This window comes from Panthera onca, chromosome C1, assembly GCF_046562875.1.
Source record: "Panthera onca isolate mPanOnc1 chromosome C1, mPanOnc1 haplotype 2, whole genome shotgun sequence".
In the NCBI taxonomy this organism is placed as follows: Eukaryota; Metazoa; Chordata; class Mammalia; order Carnivora; family Felidae; genus Panthera; species Panthera onca.
This window is the reverse complement of record NC_138346.1, coordinates 58,371,807-58,385,984: the sequence shown is the minus strand read 5'-3', so window position 1 is coordinate 58,385,984 and position 14,178 is coordinate 58,371,807. Positions and strand designations below refer to the sequence as shown.

The window sequence follows — 14,178 nt, the reverse complement described above, 5'->3', positions numbered from 1 at the left end:
TGAAACCATTAGCAAAAAAGGTGATGGGAAACAGGTCAACCTTAACATCACTAAGAATGGGACAATCAGACATTATGCACAAGAAAGTAGTCCAGGGAGGCAGGGTGTGTGTGTGTTGGTGGTGGGGGGGTGGGAGGTGGAACGGGGTCAAACCTGAATCTAACTGAGCATCTCTAGATCCAGCTACAGGAAATATAGGAGGTAGAAAAACCTGTGAAAACAATCTGGAAGCAGTCAGCCAAATTCTATAGGACAAAGCCCTAGTCACTTCAACAAATAAATATCATGGAGTACACAAGAAGAGAGGAGGTAGACAGGAACTGTTATAAATTAAAGGAGATTTAATAAATCTCCTAAATACTAACTACATGTAAATCCTCTTTTGGATCCTGATTTGAACAAAATAACTAAAAAAATTTTTTGGGTCAAGATTATTTTCCTATTTTTGATTTAGACTTAAAGTTCCCAATCACTCCTATCAACTTGTAAGTTTTCATTGTTTTGGTTTTCTTTCTAAAAATTACATATAACTGGGGCACCTGCGTGGCTCAGTCGGTTAAGCGTCCGACTTCGGCTCAGGTCATGATCTCATGGTTCGTGGGTTCGAGCCCCACATCGGGCTCTGTGCTGACAGCTCAGAGTCTGGAGCCTGCTTCGCATTCTGTGTCTCCCTCTCTCTCTGCCCCTCCCCCACTCACGCTCTGTCTCCTTCTGTCTCAAAAATAAATAAACATTAAAAATTGTTTTAAAAAATTACATATAACGGTATTTGACTCAGCTAAAAATTCAGTAACATTGTTCTTTTTTCAACATTAGCTTGTTAAGCCTTCAGAGCAATGTTTCCCAAAGCATATTCAACAGGGATGACAGCAGCTACTATAGAAACAAGGTATGTAATCAAACAAATTTGGGAAATGCTGGAGGACTTTTTTTCTTTAGGACTTTTAAAGTCTTTAATATGTTCAAGTGAAATGATTAAAGGAGCACCTAGAATATGGCATTTTTGCCACATTCATTTGCTATTTGAAATCCTTTTTTATGTAACATCTCATGGAACTAGTATTATCTGACACTGTAGAAATCAAACCCTAAAATATGTTTATGTTTGTCATAGTTATATGTATTTTAATGCTCCATTTGATACTTTAAAAACATAAGAGGAGTATCAGCTAAACTAATATACCGGATAAGTGTTTTCTTTTAATAGAAAAAAATATTGAAATATTTATCTAGAAATAACTATGAAAATTTTTATAACCTAAAATATGAAAATGGCTAAAAACCCCAAATACTGCATACATACCTGGCAGAATTCACATGTAACTTGAATTTCATAAGTTGAACAACTTATCACGTCCTCTTTTTCATGGCAAGGATACTGAAAAAAATAGTTTTCACACTGTTAAAAATAGTTTTGAAACATTTGAATAATATTGAAATATTTGAATAATTATTACTTTGTAATACTGTCACCCCCAAAGCCTGTCACTATTAAGAATCTTTATAATAGGTAAGAGTAGTGCTCCTACAATATGAATACCCATATAAATGCCTCAAACACAGGATCTATATATCCAACTCCACCACAGAGGATAAAAAAGGAGAAAAAACATTTAATTCAGCTCTTAGGGCTATAGTTGAAAGGAAGCTATTAAAAGAGTAAAAATTCTGGTTTTGGGAGTCTGATGAGAAAGAGGAGATCTAGCATTTCAGAATATCTATTTGGAAAGTTTTTAACTTCTTAAAATATAGTCAGAGGTGATCAAGTTCTCAGCCTAATTCACCAAAATCTATTTGTCCCATAATATCGTTGATCTATATAAGCATCTCTCTGTTTCACAACTTTATAACTTATTTATTTGATAACAGTTTGAGAACAAGTACAACATGTTGGAACTATCCAGGTCAGTGGTCCATTTTCTTTTATTAAAAAAAAATTTTTTTTAACATTTATTTATTTTTGAGAGAACAGAAACAGAGTGTGAGCGGGGGAGGGGCAGAGAAAGAGGGAGACACAGAATGCGAAGCAGGCTCCAGGCTCTGAGCTGTCAGCACAGAGCCCGATGTGGGGCTCAAACTCACAAACCGTGAGATCATGACCTGAGCCGAAGTTGGATACTCAACCAGCGGAGCCACCCAGGCGCCCTGAGTGGCCCATTTTAAAAACTCTGCTAGGGGAGCCTGGCTGGCTCAGTCAGAAGAGCATGAGACTTTTGATTTGGGGTTGTGAGTTTGAGTCCCACGTTCGGTGTGGAGATTACTTAAAAAAAATAAAGAGGGACGCCTGGGTGGCTCAGCTGGTTAAGCACCTGACTTCAGCTCAGGTCATTATCTCATGGTTCATGAATCTGAACCCCGAGTTGGGCTCTATGCAGACAGGTCAGAGCCTGGAGCCTGCTTTGGATTTTGTGTCTCCCTCTCTCTCTGCCCTCCCCAGCTCGCTCTCTCTCTCTCAAAAATAAATAAATATAAAAAACAAAACAAAACAAAACTTAAAACAAAACAAAAACCCAAACTCTGCTAATACTTCATCTTACAATTACTAAAACCCCATCCCGTGGTGAACAAAGCATATGCTTTTTTTCAAGTTTACTTTGAGACAGAGCGTGCATGTGTGTGCGCGCACGCTTGAGTGGGAGAGGGGCAGAGAGACAGAGACAGAGAGAGAGGGAGGAAGGGAGGGAGGGAATCTCAAGCAGGCTCTGCACTGTCTGCACAGAGCCTGATGCAGGGCTCGATCTCAAGAACCACAAGATCATGACCTGAGATCAAGAGTAGGAAGCTTAACAGACTGAGCCATCCAGGCACCCCCCAAAGTGACTATATACTTATCCAAATAAGCCAGTGATGCACAGAGAAAAATTTTTTTTCTAATTTTGCTTATAAATGTGGTAGCAAGAATGTCTTGCTCAGAAAAACTGGATAATTCCTGTGGGGAAATGTGTAAATAGCCACCGTTCTGAGTCTTGGGGTCAAGGGTGATCTGGTATAGGAGGGTAGGAAGACAGTTTTTTCCCTGGTTTCCAGGCAAAACTTGTATCTGGTAGGGTTCTATTCCTCTAGTCACATCCAACTCTACCATGCTGTCTGTGAGAAGAGGGAAAAGAACACCAGAATAATCTAAAGGAAATCTGTAAAAGTTCTGCTTCTCTTACTACCAGTAGAATGTGACCTTAATGAGGGCAAGGAACTTATCTTTGGCTTAACTACCTAAAACAGTGCCTATCTCACAATAGCATTTACTCATTAAATATTAAGGAATGAATAGTCATATGATGTGAACAAGTAAGTTTTGTCTACCTTAACAAACTCTTCTAAAACTAGTAAGAAAATGCAGTTATATTGCCATGAAAAATCAAAGCAATATTTAAATTCAGTTAAGTTCAAGAAACATTTAAACACCAAATACATGCCAAGACACAAAGATGAAAAAAGTCTCTGTGCTTGAGAAACTTTCAGTCTAGCAGAAGAAAGAGGAATACAGAAATATAATTTCAATTCCTTTGATAAGAACAAGAGTTAAAATACTATGACAATATACAGGGAGTGCAGGGACAAACCTGACAGTTCTAGAAAGGCTTTCTGAGAGAATTAGCCTGTGGTACCCTTCTCTCTCATCTCTTCCACTCCTGCACCATTACAACTGCCCCCTTCCTCTACAAAAGAAGTTCCTTACCTACATATCAGCCTACTTCCTAGCCAAACAATAAAAATTCCCATTCCTTATTACTATTTTCTAAAACCTCGCTGAGGTAGCTGTAAATACAACAGGTGAAGCACCTTGAGACATAAATGATGATATTTGCTCTGGGAGGTATAAAAACTATCTCTTCCTTAAACTGAATCTCAAGCCTCTAAATCTAGCCTTATCTCCCTTTTACAGCAAGGTTGGAAATACGTTCATAGGGAAAGGAGGCTTTGTTCACTATAAATTGTTGGAACTTCAATGACTACAGACAGAGAATTGTTAATATACCACACAGCTCTCTGGCAAACATCCAAAACTACACTGGTAGGAGAATTATTGTCACGAAGAAGACACAAGAGGATTGTAAGCAAAATTTAAAAGAAGCTCTTTGGTTTCTCTAATTTCACTCTTAACTCTTATTCTAACAGTCCTTTATCTTCCTTGCCCTCAAGATCCCATACCATTGGAGTTTCCTCTTTTCTTCTTTCAATCAACAAATACTTGAGCATCCACTTCCGGCTTGGCACTCTGCTAGATGCTAGGGATGTAGTGGGGAACTAAGATAGGTACCTGCCCTCAAGAAGCTTCCAGGATAGTGAGGAAATTTACATCAGCTAATCTAGCATGCAACTCAGACTTCTTTCCAGGTTTCTAAGTCAATTCCACATGTAAACATGTATGTGTGCCCTAAAATATATTTCTCTATTTCTTTGCTATAAGGCATTTTATTTTAGAACCCCCAACCTTTTTTTTCATGTTTATTTGAGAGAGAGAGAGAGAGAGAGAGAGAGAGAGACACACACACGCACGCATGCATGCACGCATGAGTGGGGGAGGGGCAGACAGTGGTGCTGTCAGCACAGAGACTGACACAGGGCTTGATCTTATGAGTGGTGAGATCATGACCTGTGCCAAAATGAAGAGTCAGATGCATACCAACTGAGCCACCCAGGTGCTCATAGAACCTCAACCTTCAACCTATACTTTGAATGTTAGTATACTTTGAATTTTGTTTGTTACAACAGAGCCAGAGCAATTTCCGGTATTAGATATCCTACATAAATTAGCAGTATTACAAAATTCTGAAAAACTTTTAAAGCAAAAGTCTGGGGTTCAGAAGAAGGCCATTGTTATTTCCTGATAATATGAACTAAATTACCCCTACTAAACTAAGATATAGTAAGGAGCTTTAAATTTGCTCCCATAAAAATACAGAAGAGCAAAAAGAAAAAAATAAAGTCACCCAAAATACCATGATTTAGGGACAACTACCATTCAACATTCCAGAGTACATATTCCAGTCTTATCAATGTATGGAGATATGTAGCTTTACAAACTGTAGAAACAGTGTTATAACTTTCTTTAAATTGCAATCATCTAAATTTTGCTACATCATTAAATAGTAAGGTCATTAAGTATTGTATATAATTTTTAATTGTTATCTAGTATTCCAACATATGGTTGAGATATATTCATAATTAATTTTCTATTAGTGGATTTTTTTTATCATCAACAAATATCTTTGGCAGCAAATCTTTGTGGAGTATCTGTAATAATTTCCACGGGAACAATGTCTAAAAATGAAATGAAATTACTATGTCAAAGAGCCCAGCACCTCTTCTACCATGTCTTCCTGGGCCAGTGGGAATACCCCGAAGCGGCCTACTGGAACAGCTCAGGCTGGAGGCTGGAACTCCCGCAGTAGCACATGCAGAATACCTGCAGGGATGTCCTGCTGGTAGGTAAGTGTTCCAGCTGGAAGCAACCCCTTCCAGGAGCCCAGATCCTGTGCTTTATTCTAAAAGCTGTGGGGAAAAAAGTTCGCTGAGGAGTGCATTTAAGCACAAAGTGATGAAATGACTGCTTCCAAGTCTCAAGAAAACACTTTTCTCCAGCCAAATGGCTTTTAGATATTTCAGACCTTTCCTGTGGTCTGGTCCTATAACCAATATTCTACAGAAATTGATGAGTTTCTATTCAGGTAAGGAAACTGGGTGAAGGCCATTATTAAACAATAATGGCCTGATTCTTCTGGTAAAGTGTTTTTTATGTTTAAGACAAAAAAAATGTTACCACCAAATATACCTCTTTCCTAAGTGAATTACTAGTGTTGCTACACCTGGAATATTATGTTTGTTTTATTTACTGAATGTTTCTTTACGTTTTGGGAAGGAAAACATTTTTGTTTGTTAAAAAACTGGGGGCACCTGGGTGGCTTAGTCGGTTAAGCGTCCAACTCTGGGTTATCGGTGCAAGTCTTTATCTCACAGTTCGTGGGATCAAGCCCAGCGTCAGGCTCTGTGCTGACACTGTGGAACCTGCTTGGGATTCTGTCTCTCCCTCTCTCTCTGTTCTTCCCCTATTCTCTCTCTCTCAAAATAAATACACTTTTAAAAAATTGAATATTTGTAATTTGTTGTTCCTGAGATTTTTTATACCATAACAAAACTTGTTCTTTTCTCATGAATTTACAGTTTCTAAATGAAGACAAGCAAGTATAAAACTGGGGAAGAATAGACTTTATTAATCAAATGATGTCTTGATTTTTCTAAATGAGAAGATTGTTTTATTTGTAACACTAAACATGGGAGCAGTTTCTTAGAAAACTTGTTTGGAAAGATTCATGGTGTATTATGTATCAGATTACCCTATCCTATGTATGAAGATTTGATCTGTGTCTTAAGTTCCTCTACTTTATAGTTATACTTAAAAAAATATACTACATTATTTCATGTCTTTAAAAAATGTTTAAATGTGAGGGGTGCCTGGGTGGCTCAGTCAGTTGGGCGTCCAACTTCGGCTCAGGTCATGATCTCACCGTCCATGGGTTCGAGCCCCACATCGGGCTCTGTGCTGACAGTTGAGAGCCTGGAGCCTGCTTCGGATTCTGTTGTCTCCCTCTCTCTCTGCCCCTCCCCCGCTCAAGCTCTGTCTCTGTCTCTCTCAAAAATAAATAAACATTAAAAAAAATTTTTTTTAATGTTTAAATGTGATCTTAGAACACTGCAAATGATTTAAAAAAATAATGTGAAAATACTACAACCTAAATGAATTCTTAATGTCACAAGTGTTTAATGATGTGCTTTTGATTTAATTTGGGACACTTTTAAAAGGATACTTTGTGTTTGTAATCATCTTTGATGAGTTTGGAAATAAACTTTCTGCTTAATTAAAAAAACAATAAAAACAAACAAAAAAACAATTGAAAATTACTGTATCAAAGTGAAAGCATATTTTTAAGACTTGATTTACACTGTTAACTGCCCTCCAATATAGAGTACTGATTTCTCCTTTACCAGTAGTGTACAGAAAGACCTCATTTCTTCACACCCATACCAATAGTGAATATTACTTTTTAACATTTTTGTCAGATTACTGGAACAAAACCCTAATTTTAAAGTTGCATATTTTGACACACTTAGGTTATAATTTTTCATATAATTATTATTTGTAGTTCTGTGAAATGTTTACAATTGCCCATTCTTAAAAATAATAAAATCTTAGTCCAAAATTCTCTCTTGACTATAGATCATAGGCTTTCTTATCACACAGATTTCTGATCATGTACCTTATTGTATTCCTGATCTAGTCCTGACTACCTAACCTACAAATGAGGTCCCAAAGGGTGAAATGACTTACTGCTAGGTAAAAAATGGGACAAAAACATTTTTAATGCTAGACTGTACCTGCCAGCTGGTATGCCTTGCTATACTATGTTTATCAACTGTTACGCCTTGCTATCCTACGCCTACCAACAATCTAGAAATTTTATGTAAACCATCTTTTAAACATAGTATAGAAAGACTCTTCTAGGACTTCCAGAATTATTCAACAGACCTATTATCAAATAAATCACACATAATATGAGATGCCAATAAGAAAATAGTAAAGAACACTTCCAGGAACAATGAATAGAAGAAAATGAGAGAAATTAACTACCTAACATTTCTTATAACTTAAAATTAATATGGGGTGCCTGGGTGGCTCAGTCGGTTAAGCGTCCAACTTTGGCTCAGGTCATGATCTCAGTTTGTGGATTCGAGCCCCACATCGGGCTCTGTGCTGACAGCTCAGAGCCTGGAGCCTGCTTCAGATTCTGTGTCTCCCTCTCTCTCTGCCCCACCCCCACTCACACTCCGTCTCTCTCTCAAAAATAAATAAAACATTAAAATTAATATAAAAGCCAAGCCTCCAGAAAAAACATATATTTTGGTGTCTTCATGAGAGGCAGCTTAGACAGGCTAGTGGGGAACAGACCAGCGCAGAGTGTCACAGTGTGGGCAGAGTGAGAAAGTTGTCCATGGCAATGGAAGGTGGCTGGAGGGAAGTCTGAGGAGGCAACCACATGAGGTAAGGAACAGAGATGGTATGAGTCTAGCACAGGATACCAGGGCCCAAGCTGGAGAACATCTAGATGATGATGAGAAGTGGGTGTGGTGGCAACAGGTGATTCATTATGTACAAATACAAGGAATGACAGAATAAGATATATCAAGGATGTAGGTGAAGGGAAATTTACACTATAGGTGAAGGTAATTATAATACAGAATGAATCCTGGCAATTAGATGAAATTTAGAGATATTGGTGTGAACTCCTGACTTTCAAAAGAGATATAAAGGTACAGAAATATAGACGATAAATATGTGTGTGTATATATCTGCATACATATTCATGTATTTCCCTAGCTGTGTCTAGTGAGGGGGGCCTGAGAACACAGATACCCCCAAAGCAATACACCTACTAGGCACCCAGATCTTGATGTCTAAATACCATTCTCTACCAAAAGGAACCTGAGCTCTTTCAAGAATTGTCTGATTCCAGGGCTAGGGCAGGGCAAGTACAGGATGGCCCTTGAATATCTTGTGCAAGAAAATTAAGAAGGACTTATGAATTTGGCCAGAAAGTGGCCAGATCTGAAACAATTTGAGAATCAAAATCAAAGATGATAGTAATGGATCATACTGTGAATAAAACAGGATCCCATTAATCCATACTGATACAAAAGAATAAACTCAGCATTTGATAAGACAGGATATTTATATCCTCTCAAAGTATTTCCTGATAAAATATATCTTAATTATAAAATCTTGGCAAATATTACCTTACTCAAATGATCCAAGTTAAAATTAGAAATAAGAAAAATCGATATGCAATAAGGACATAGCGTCATTTCTACGACAGTAAAACAAAGATACACACACCTGTATCTAATCTACACAATATCAGATACCTGTCTCTAATATCACACAACCCCAAATTGAGGTAAACTCTTCAAAATAACTGGACTTTAATCATCTAGTCACTAGTGCCCAAGTCACAAACTCAAGGAAAGACTGAGGAACTATTTCAGATTAAAAAAGACCAATGAGACATAACAACTGCAATGTGAATTCTAGACAAATCTTTTGGATTAGAACTGGCAGAACTTTTTTTTTTTTTTTTTTAGAGAGAGAGAAAGCACAAATGGGGTAGAGGGGCAGGGGTTGGGGAGGGGAGGGAGAGAGAGAGAGAGAGAGAGAGAGAGAAAGACAGAGAGAGAGAGAGACAGAGAGAGAGACAGAGAGAGAGACAGAGACAGAGAGAGAGAGAGAGAGAGAGAGAGAATCCCAAGCAGGCTCCATGCTCAGTATGGAGCCTGACGTGGGGCTTGATCATGATCTGAGCCCAAATCAAGAGTCGGATGCTAAACCGATTGAGCCACCTAGGCACCCCACAACTGGTAAAACTTAAATGTGATATGCAGATTAGATGTAGCAATATATCAATGCTAAATTCTTGGTTTTCGGGGCTGTATTGTGGTTTTGTAGAAGAATGTATTATTGTAGAAAATAAAGTATTTGGGGTAATGGGACATAAGGCTGGCAACTTTTAAATGGTTCTATACTAAAAAATTAAAAAAAGAAAAACTTATAGAAGGTATTTATAATGATATGCACTATAATAATTCACTATATATCCATTATATAGTATCATATGATGTTTAGGAGTAGTTATGAGAAAAATACTACAAAACATGGATTCTCTAACAATTCTCTACTCATTTCTGGTTTATAACTTTCATGTTATAGAGATCAAAGAATAGAAAAATCACATCTGTATTGCAAGGTTAAGAGCAAAGAGAACCTTACTATGGTAAAAATATTACCCTGTACCTGAATATTCAAAGAATGATATTAGACAATTATTTGTCTTATTAGTTCCTTTTTTAAAATACGAAATGAGTTAAGCAAGGTAAGATGATCCTATAGACTATAATACCACTACTCCCATGCTATACAGAACTCTATCATTCAAATGATTCAGCTGATAAAAAATACATGCTTTTCTTAACTCTGTCAAAAACGAATTAAGAAAGAAACCAATTTACTTCACAGAAAATAGTGTGGGTAAATGAAGCTTTAAAAATGGGACAGGGGTGCCTGGTTAGCTCGATGGATAGAGCATGCGACTCTTGAGTTTGAGCCCCATGTTGGGGTAGCGATTACTTAAAAATAAAATCTTAAAAAAAAATGGGAGGGAGCAAGTCAATTTCTGGTACTAACTTCAAAAATCTCTAGATTCTTTTTTTTTTTTTTTTTTAATGTTTATTTATTTCTGAGACAGAGAGAGACAGAGCACGAGTGGGGGAGAGGCAGAAGAGAGGGAGACACAGAATCAGAAGGAGGCTCCAGGCTCAGAACTGTCAGCACAGAGCCTGATGTGGGGCTCAAACTCACAACCCTAAGATCAAGTGTCCATACTCTCCCGAATGAGCTGGCCAGGTACCTCCAAAATCTTTATGTTCTAAAATGTGAATTTTAGGGGCTCCTAGGTGGCTCAGTCGGTTGGGTGTTTGACTTCGACTCAAGTCATGATCTCGTGGTTTATGAGATCTGCGGCAGGCTCTGTGCTGACAATTCCGAGCCTGGAGCCTGCTTCGGATTCTGTGTCTCCCTCTCTCTCTGCCCCTCCCCTGCTTGTAACTCTCTCTCTCTCAAAGATAAATAAACATTAAAAAAAATAGTTAAAACAAAATAAAATAAAATGTTAATTTTACTGACCCTCTTAGCTACAGAACTGTAAATGTTGTAATTTCTTACCTTCAAAGCATGTACTCAAGTTTCAAAGCAGATTTCTAAAATACGGATAATACTAAATGTTACATACAATGTACAGCATTCCCAAGCATTTCTAATACAACAAATTTATTTTGTAAAATGTATTTGGAAAACATCTGACTGCCTATTTTGTATCTTATACCATATTGAGAATAAGAGATACGGTCTTTGCCCTCAAAATCAGATTAGTAAGGGTAAACAAGTATAATTCAGTGATATAATAAGTATAATATATAATATTTATATTATACAATTCAGCAACATAATAATAAAGACATGCACAGGCACTATGGGAACATAGGGGCTTAAGGAGTATACTGGAGCTGGCCACCTCTCCTCAGCACCCATACTGCCCTCTTAGCGAGTCTGATTACCAGTAAAGGGCAATCCTATAATATCCATGACCTTGACATACTTGCCTCAGGTGAATCAGGGGACACCTAACCAAGTTAAGTCCATCAGATTACCTCTTCAGGAAATTTGTAAAAAGAAAAAAATCAGGCAAACAGAAGTGAGCACCAGAGATTCTAAATCATACTCAGGACTGGTAGACATTTATAGTCATGTTCATACTGATAAGAAATTAATGGGGGTGCCCGGATGGCTCAGTTGGTTAAAGCACCGACTTTGGCTAAGGTCATGATCTCGTGGTTCGGGAGTTCGAGCCACGCATCCAACCCTCTGCTGTCAGCACAGAGCCCACTTCAGATCCTCTATCCCTCCTCTCTGCCCCTCCCCTGCTTGAGCACACATGTGCATCCTCTCTCTAAAATAAACATTAAAAAAAAAAAAATTAATGAAAGCCAGAACCAAGAGTAGGCACAGAAAAACAGAGATGAGAAAGCATGCAGCCAAGAAGAAGGAAAGAAGTTTCTGTGATGCCTATGTTTTCTGTGGCTGAATTATGCAGGTCTTCTGTATTCTGAGTGTGAGCTCTTTTTTCTTTTTGAACCCTGAATTTATCTGATTAAGTTTCTATCCTCTAACCAAGACAAGTACCTAGCCAAATGTGGAGAGAGGGTCTGAGAAGACTACTACTGAAGGAAGAAATGACTGTGTGTAGTCTCAAAGGAAGAGGCATCAGCTAGTCAAGGATGATGTTTTCAGCAGAGAAGACAGCATGTAGAATCACAATAAAGCAGAGTACACTGAGGGAACGCTGGACCCCTGAAATGTGGGATATAAGGTTGAAGGGAAGAGAGAGAAGGCCAGAAAGTGAAGCAAATCTTGAAGGGGCTTTATTATCCTGGTTAGGAGTTTGGATTCCACCCTCACCACCCCCATCCCACTGCCACTCTGAGGTTATAAATATAGGCCTGTGCTGAAATGTTGAACCAAGCAAGTTTTTCATATTTTCAAATGGTTGGGGGTAGGGGTGGGAGGAGAATAAGCAACAGAGACCACATGTGGCCCCCAGGAAGTCTAAAATATTTACTATCTAGCCCTTTAAAGAATAAGTCTGCTTATTAAAGAATAATAGAATAGACTTAAAGAATAGAATAGAATAGAATAGACTTAAAGAATAAGTCCACTGTAAAAAATGGAAAGATTTTAAGATGATGAACTAGATAATCAAAGGGGAATTCCTGCAAGATCACTAATAGAAATGTGAAGGATGGATTAGAGAGGGCAAAACTATGCATAAGAAAGCCAGTACAAACTACTGCTAAATTCAGAAAAGAGAACGACGATTTGCACATCAGCAGTACCAGTCAAAATGAGAGCAAAGGACCAGTTATGAAAAAAATGTTTAGGATAAGGCTTCAAATCCATAACATTGTCTCCAGACCTTTGCATGGACGGACCCCTGCCTCCTCCTACCCCAGTCTATGCTATCCCTTCATCTCCTTGGCTCCAGTTTTATGTCGGCTTTTAATCAGCTCCATGTGGAGCCTAGAATGCTCTCATTTCCTACTCACCCATCTCTTTCTTAGTAAACACTGCTCACCCTCCATCCACTAACCCCTTATACTCTGAAATTCAGATCACTCATTTACTTCATCCTTTAGTTAATAAATATTTATTGAGTACATGCAAGAGGGGAGGAATTGTGTTAGACTCCAGGATACAATGATACACAGTCCCTGCCCTCGTGGAATTTATGCTTTATGTAAAATACTTCTAACCAAATCAGGGTTTGAACATTTAAGTTCATCAAGTAGCTCAGAATTTATTTAACATATATATCAGTGTGCAAGAAAAAGTTTGCCATCCTTTTCTCCTTAAAAAATTTCCTGTTTAGGGGAACCTGGGTGGCTCAGTCGGTTAAGCGTCCGACTTCAGCTCAGGTCATGATCTCATGGCTTGTGAGTTCGAGCCCCACATCGGGCTCTGCGCTGGCAGCTCAGAGCCTAGAGCCTGGAGCCTACTTTGGATTGTGTGTCTCCCTTTCTCTCTGCCCCTCCCTGCTCGCACTTTGTCTCTCTCTCAAAAATAAATAAACATTAAAAATTAAAAAAAAAAAAATTCCTGCTTAAAACTTTTTACTTTTTCAGGGGCACCTGGGTGTTTCAGTCAGTTAAGCGTCTGACTCTTCACTTTGGCTCAGGTCATGATCTCACAATTTGCAGGTTCGAGCCCATGGACATACCAGGGTCCACACTGACAGTGCAGAGCCTGCTTGGCATTTTCTCTCTCTCTCTCCCCCCCCCCCCCCCCCCCCGCCCTTCCCACATGCCTTCTCTCTCAAAGTAAGTAAATATATTTAAAAAATTTTTCACTTTTTCAAACATAATATTTATATATATATGTGTGTATATATATATATATATATGCAGGTACACACACACATATATATATAAATATTTTCCAAATTTCATCAAAATTAGAGTAACTGTATTTTACACATGGTTTCACTTTCAGTCTGAACCTTCAGATTAAGGTACAACAGCATAGGCCAATCTGCTTGTATATCTTGATGTATCTGACAAAGTCTACCACTAGACCATTATGTTTTAAAAGATCACATTTATTACATCAATATTTCCCTTCCATTTTTAAAAGCTATATTCCCAAACTATAAATGTCTTACAGCCAGAAACCACTGTACTTTGTATCTTTAACATCACCACACTGGGGCTGATACATAGAAGATGTCCAAAAAGGATGTATTTGAAGAACTATACAATTTCCTATTAATGTTTCTGTTCAGTACGAATAATCACTGAACTAAACTTAGTTGATTTAATTCAATCCAAAAGCAAGTAAGTTTTGACATTTTAGTTAGCTTGTATTTAGTTAGCCTTAAAATGGGTAATACTTTTTGTCCAAAAAAATTTTGCAGTACAGAAAATACTTCGGGGAGCCTGGCTGGCTCATTTGGTAGAGCAGGTGACTCCTGATCTTGGGATCATGAATTCAAGTCCCATGATGGGCCTAGAGTTTACTTAAAA

At 38.0% G+C, this 14,178-nt stretch overlaps 1 protein-coding gene across 10 annotated transcripts in view; it reads right to left on the bottom strand.

Moving 5' to 3' along the window:
• ATF2 (activating transcription factor 2) overlaps positions 1–14,178 on the bottom strand; it is an 81,762-nt gene that overhangs the window by 51,165 nt on the left and 16,419 nt on the right. For 9 of the 10 annotated variants that reach the window (XR_013557257.1, XM_060621776.3, XM_060621778.3 and 6 more), the window contains one exon: positions 1,304–1,378. Coding sequence is in view for 8 of the 10 variants with exons in the window: in XM_060621776.3 (XP_060477759.3) it covers positions 1,304–1,335 (32 nt within the window). In the remaining 2 variants the exon portion in view is untranslated. Of the gene's footprint in view, positions 1–1,303; positions 1,379–10,768; positions 10,804–14,178 lie in introns of all 10 variants that reach the window. The other variant, XM_060621781.3, reaches the window with a different exon arrangement.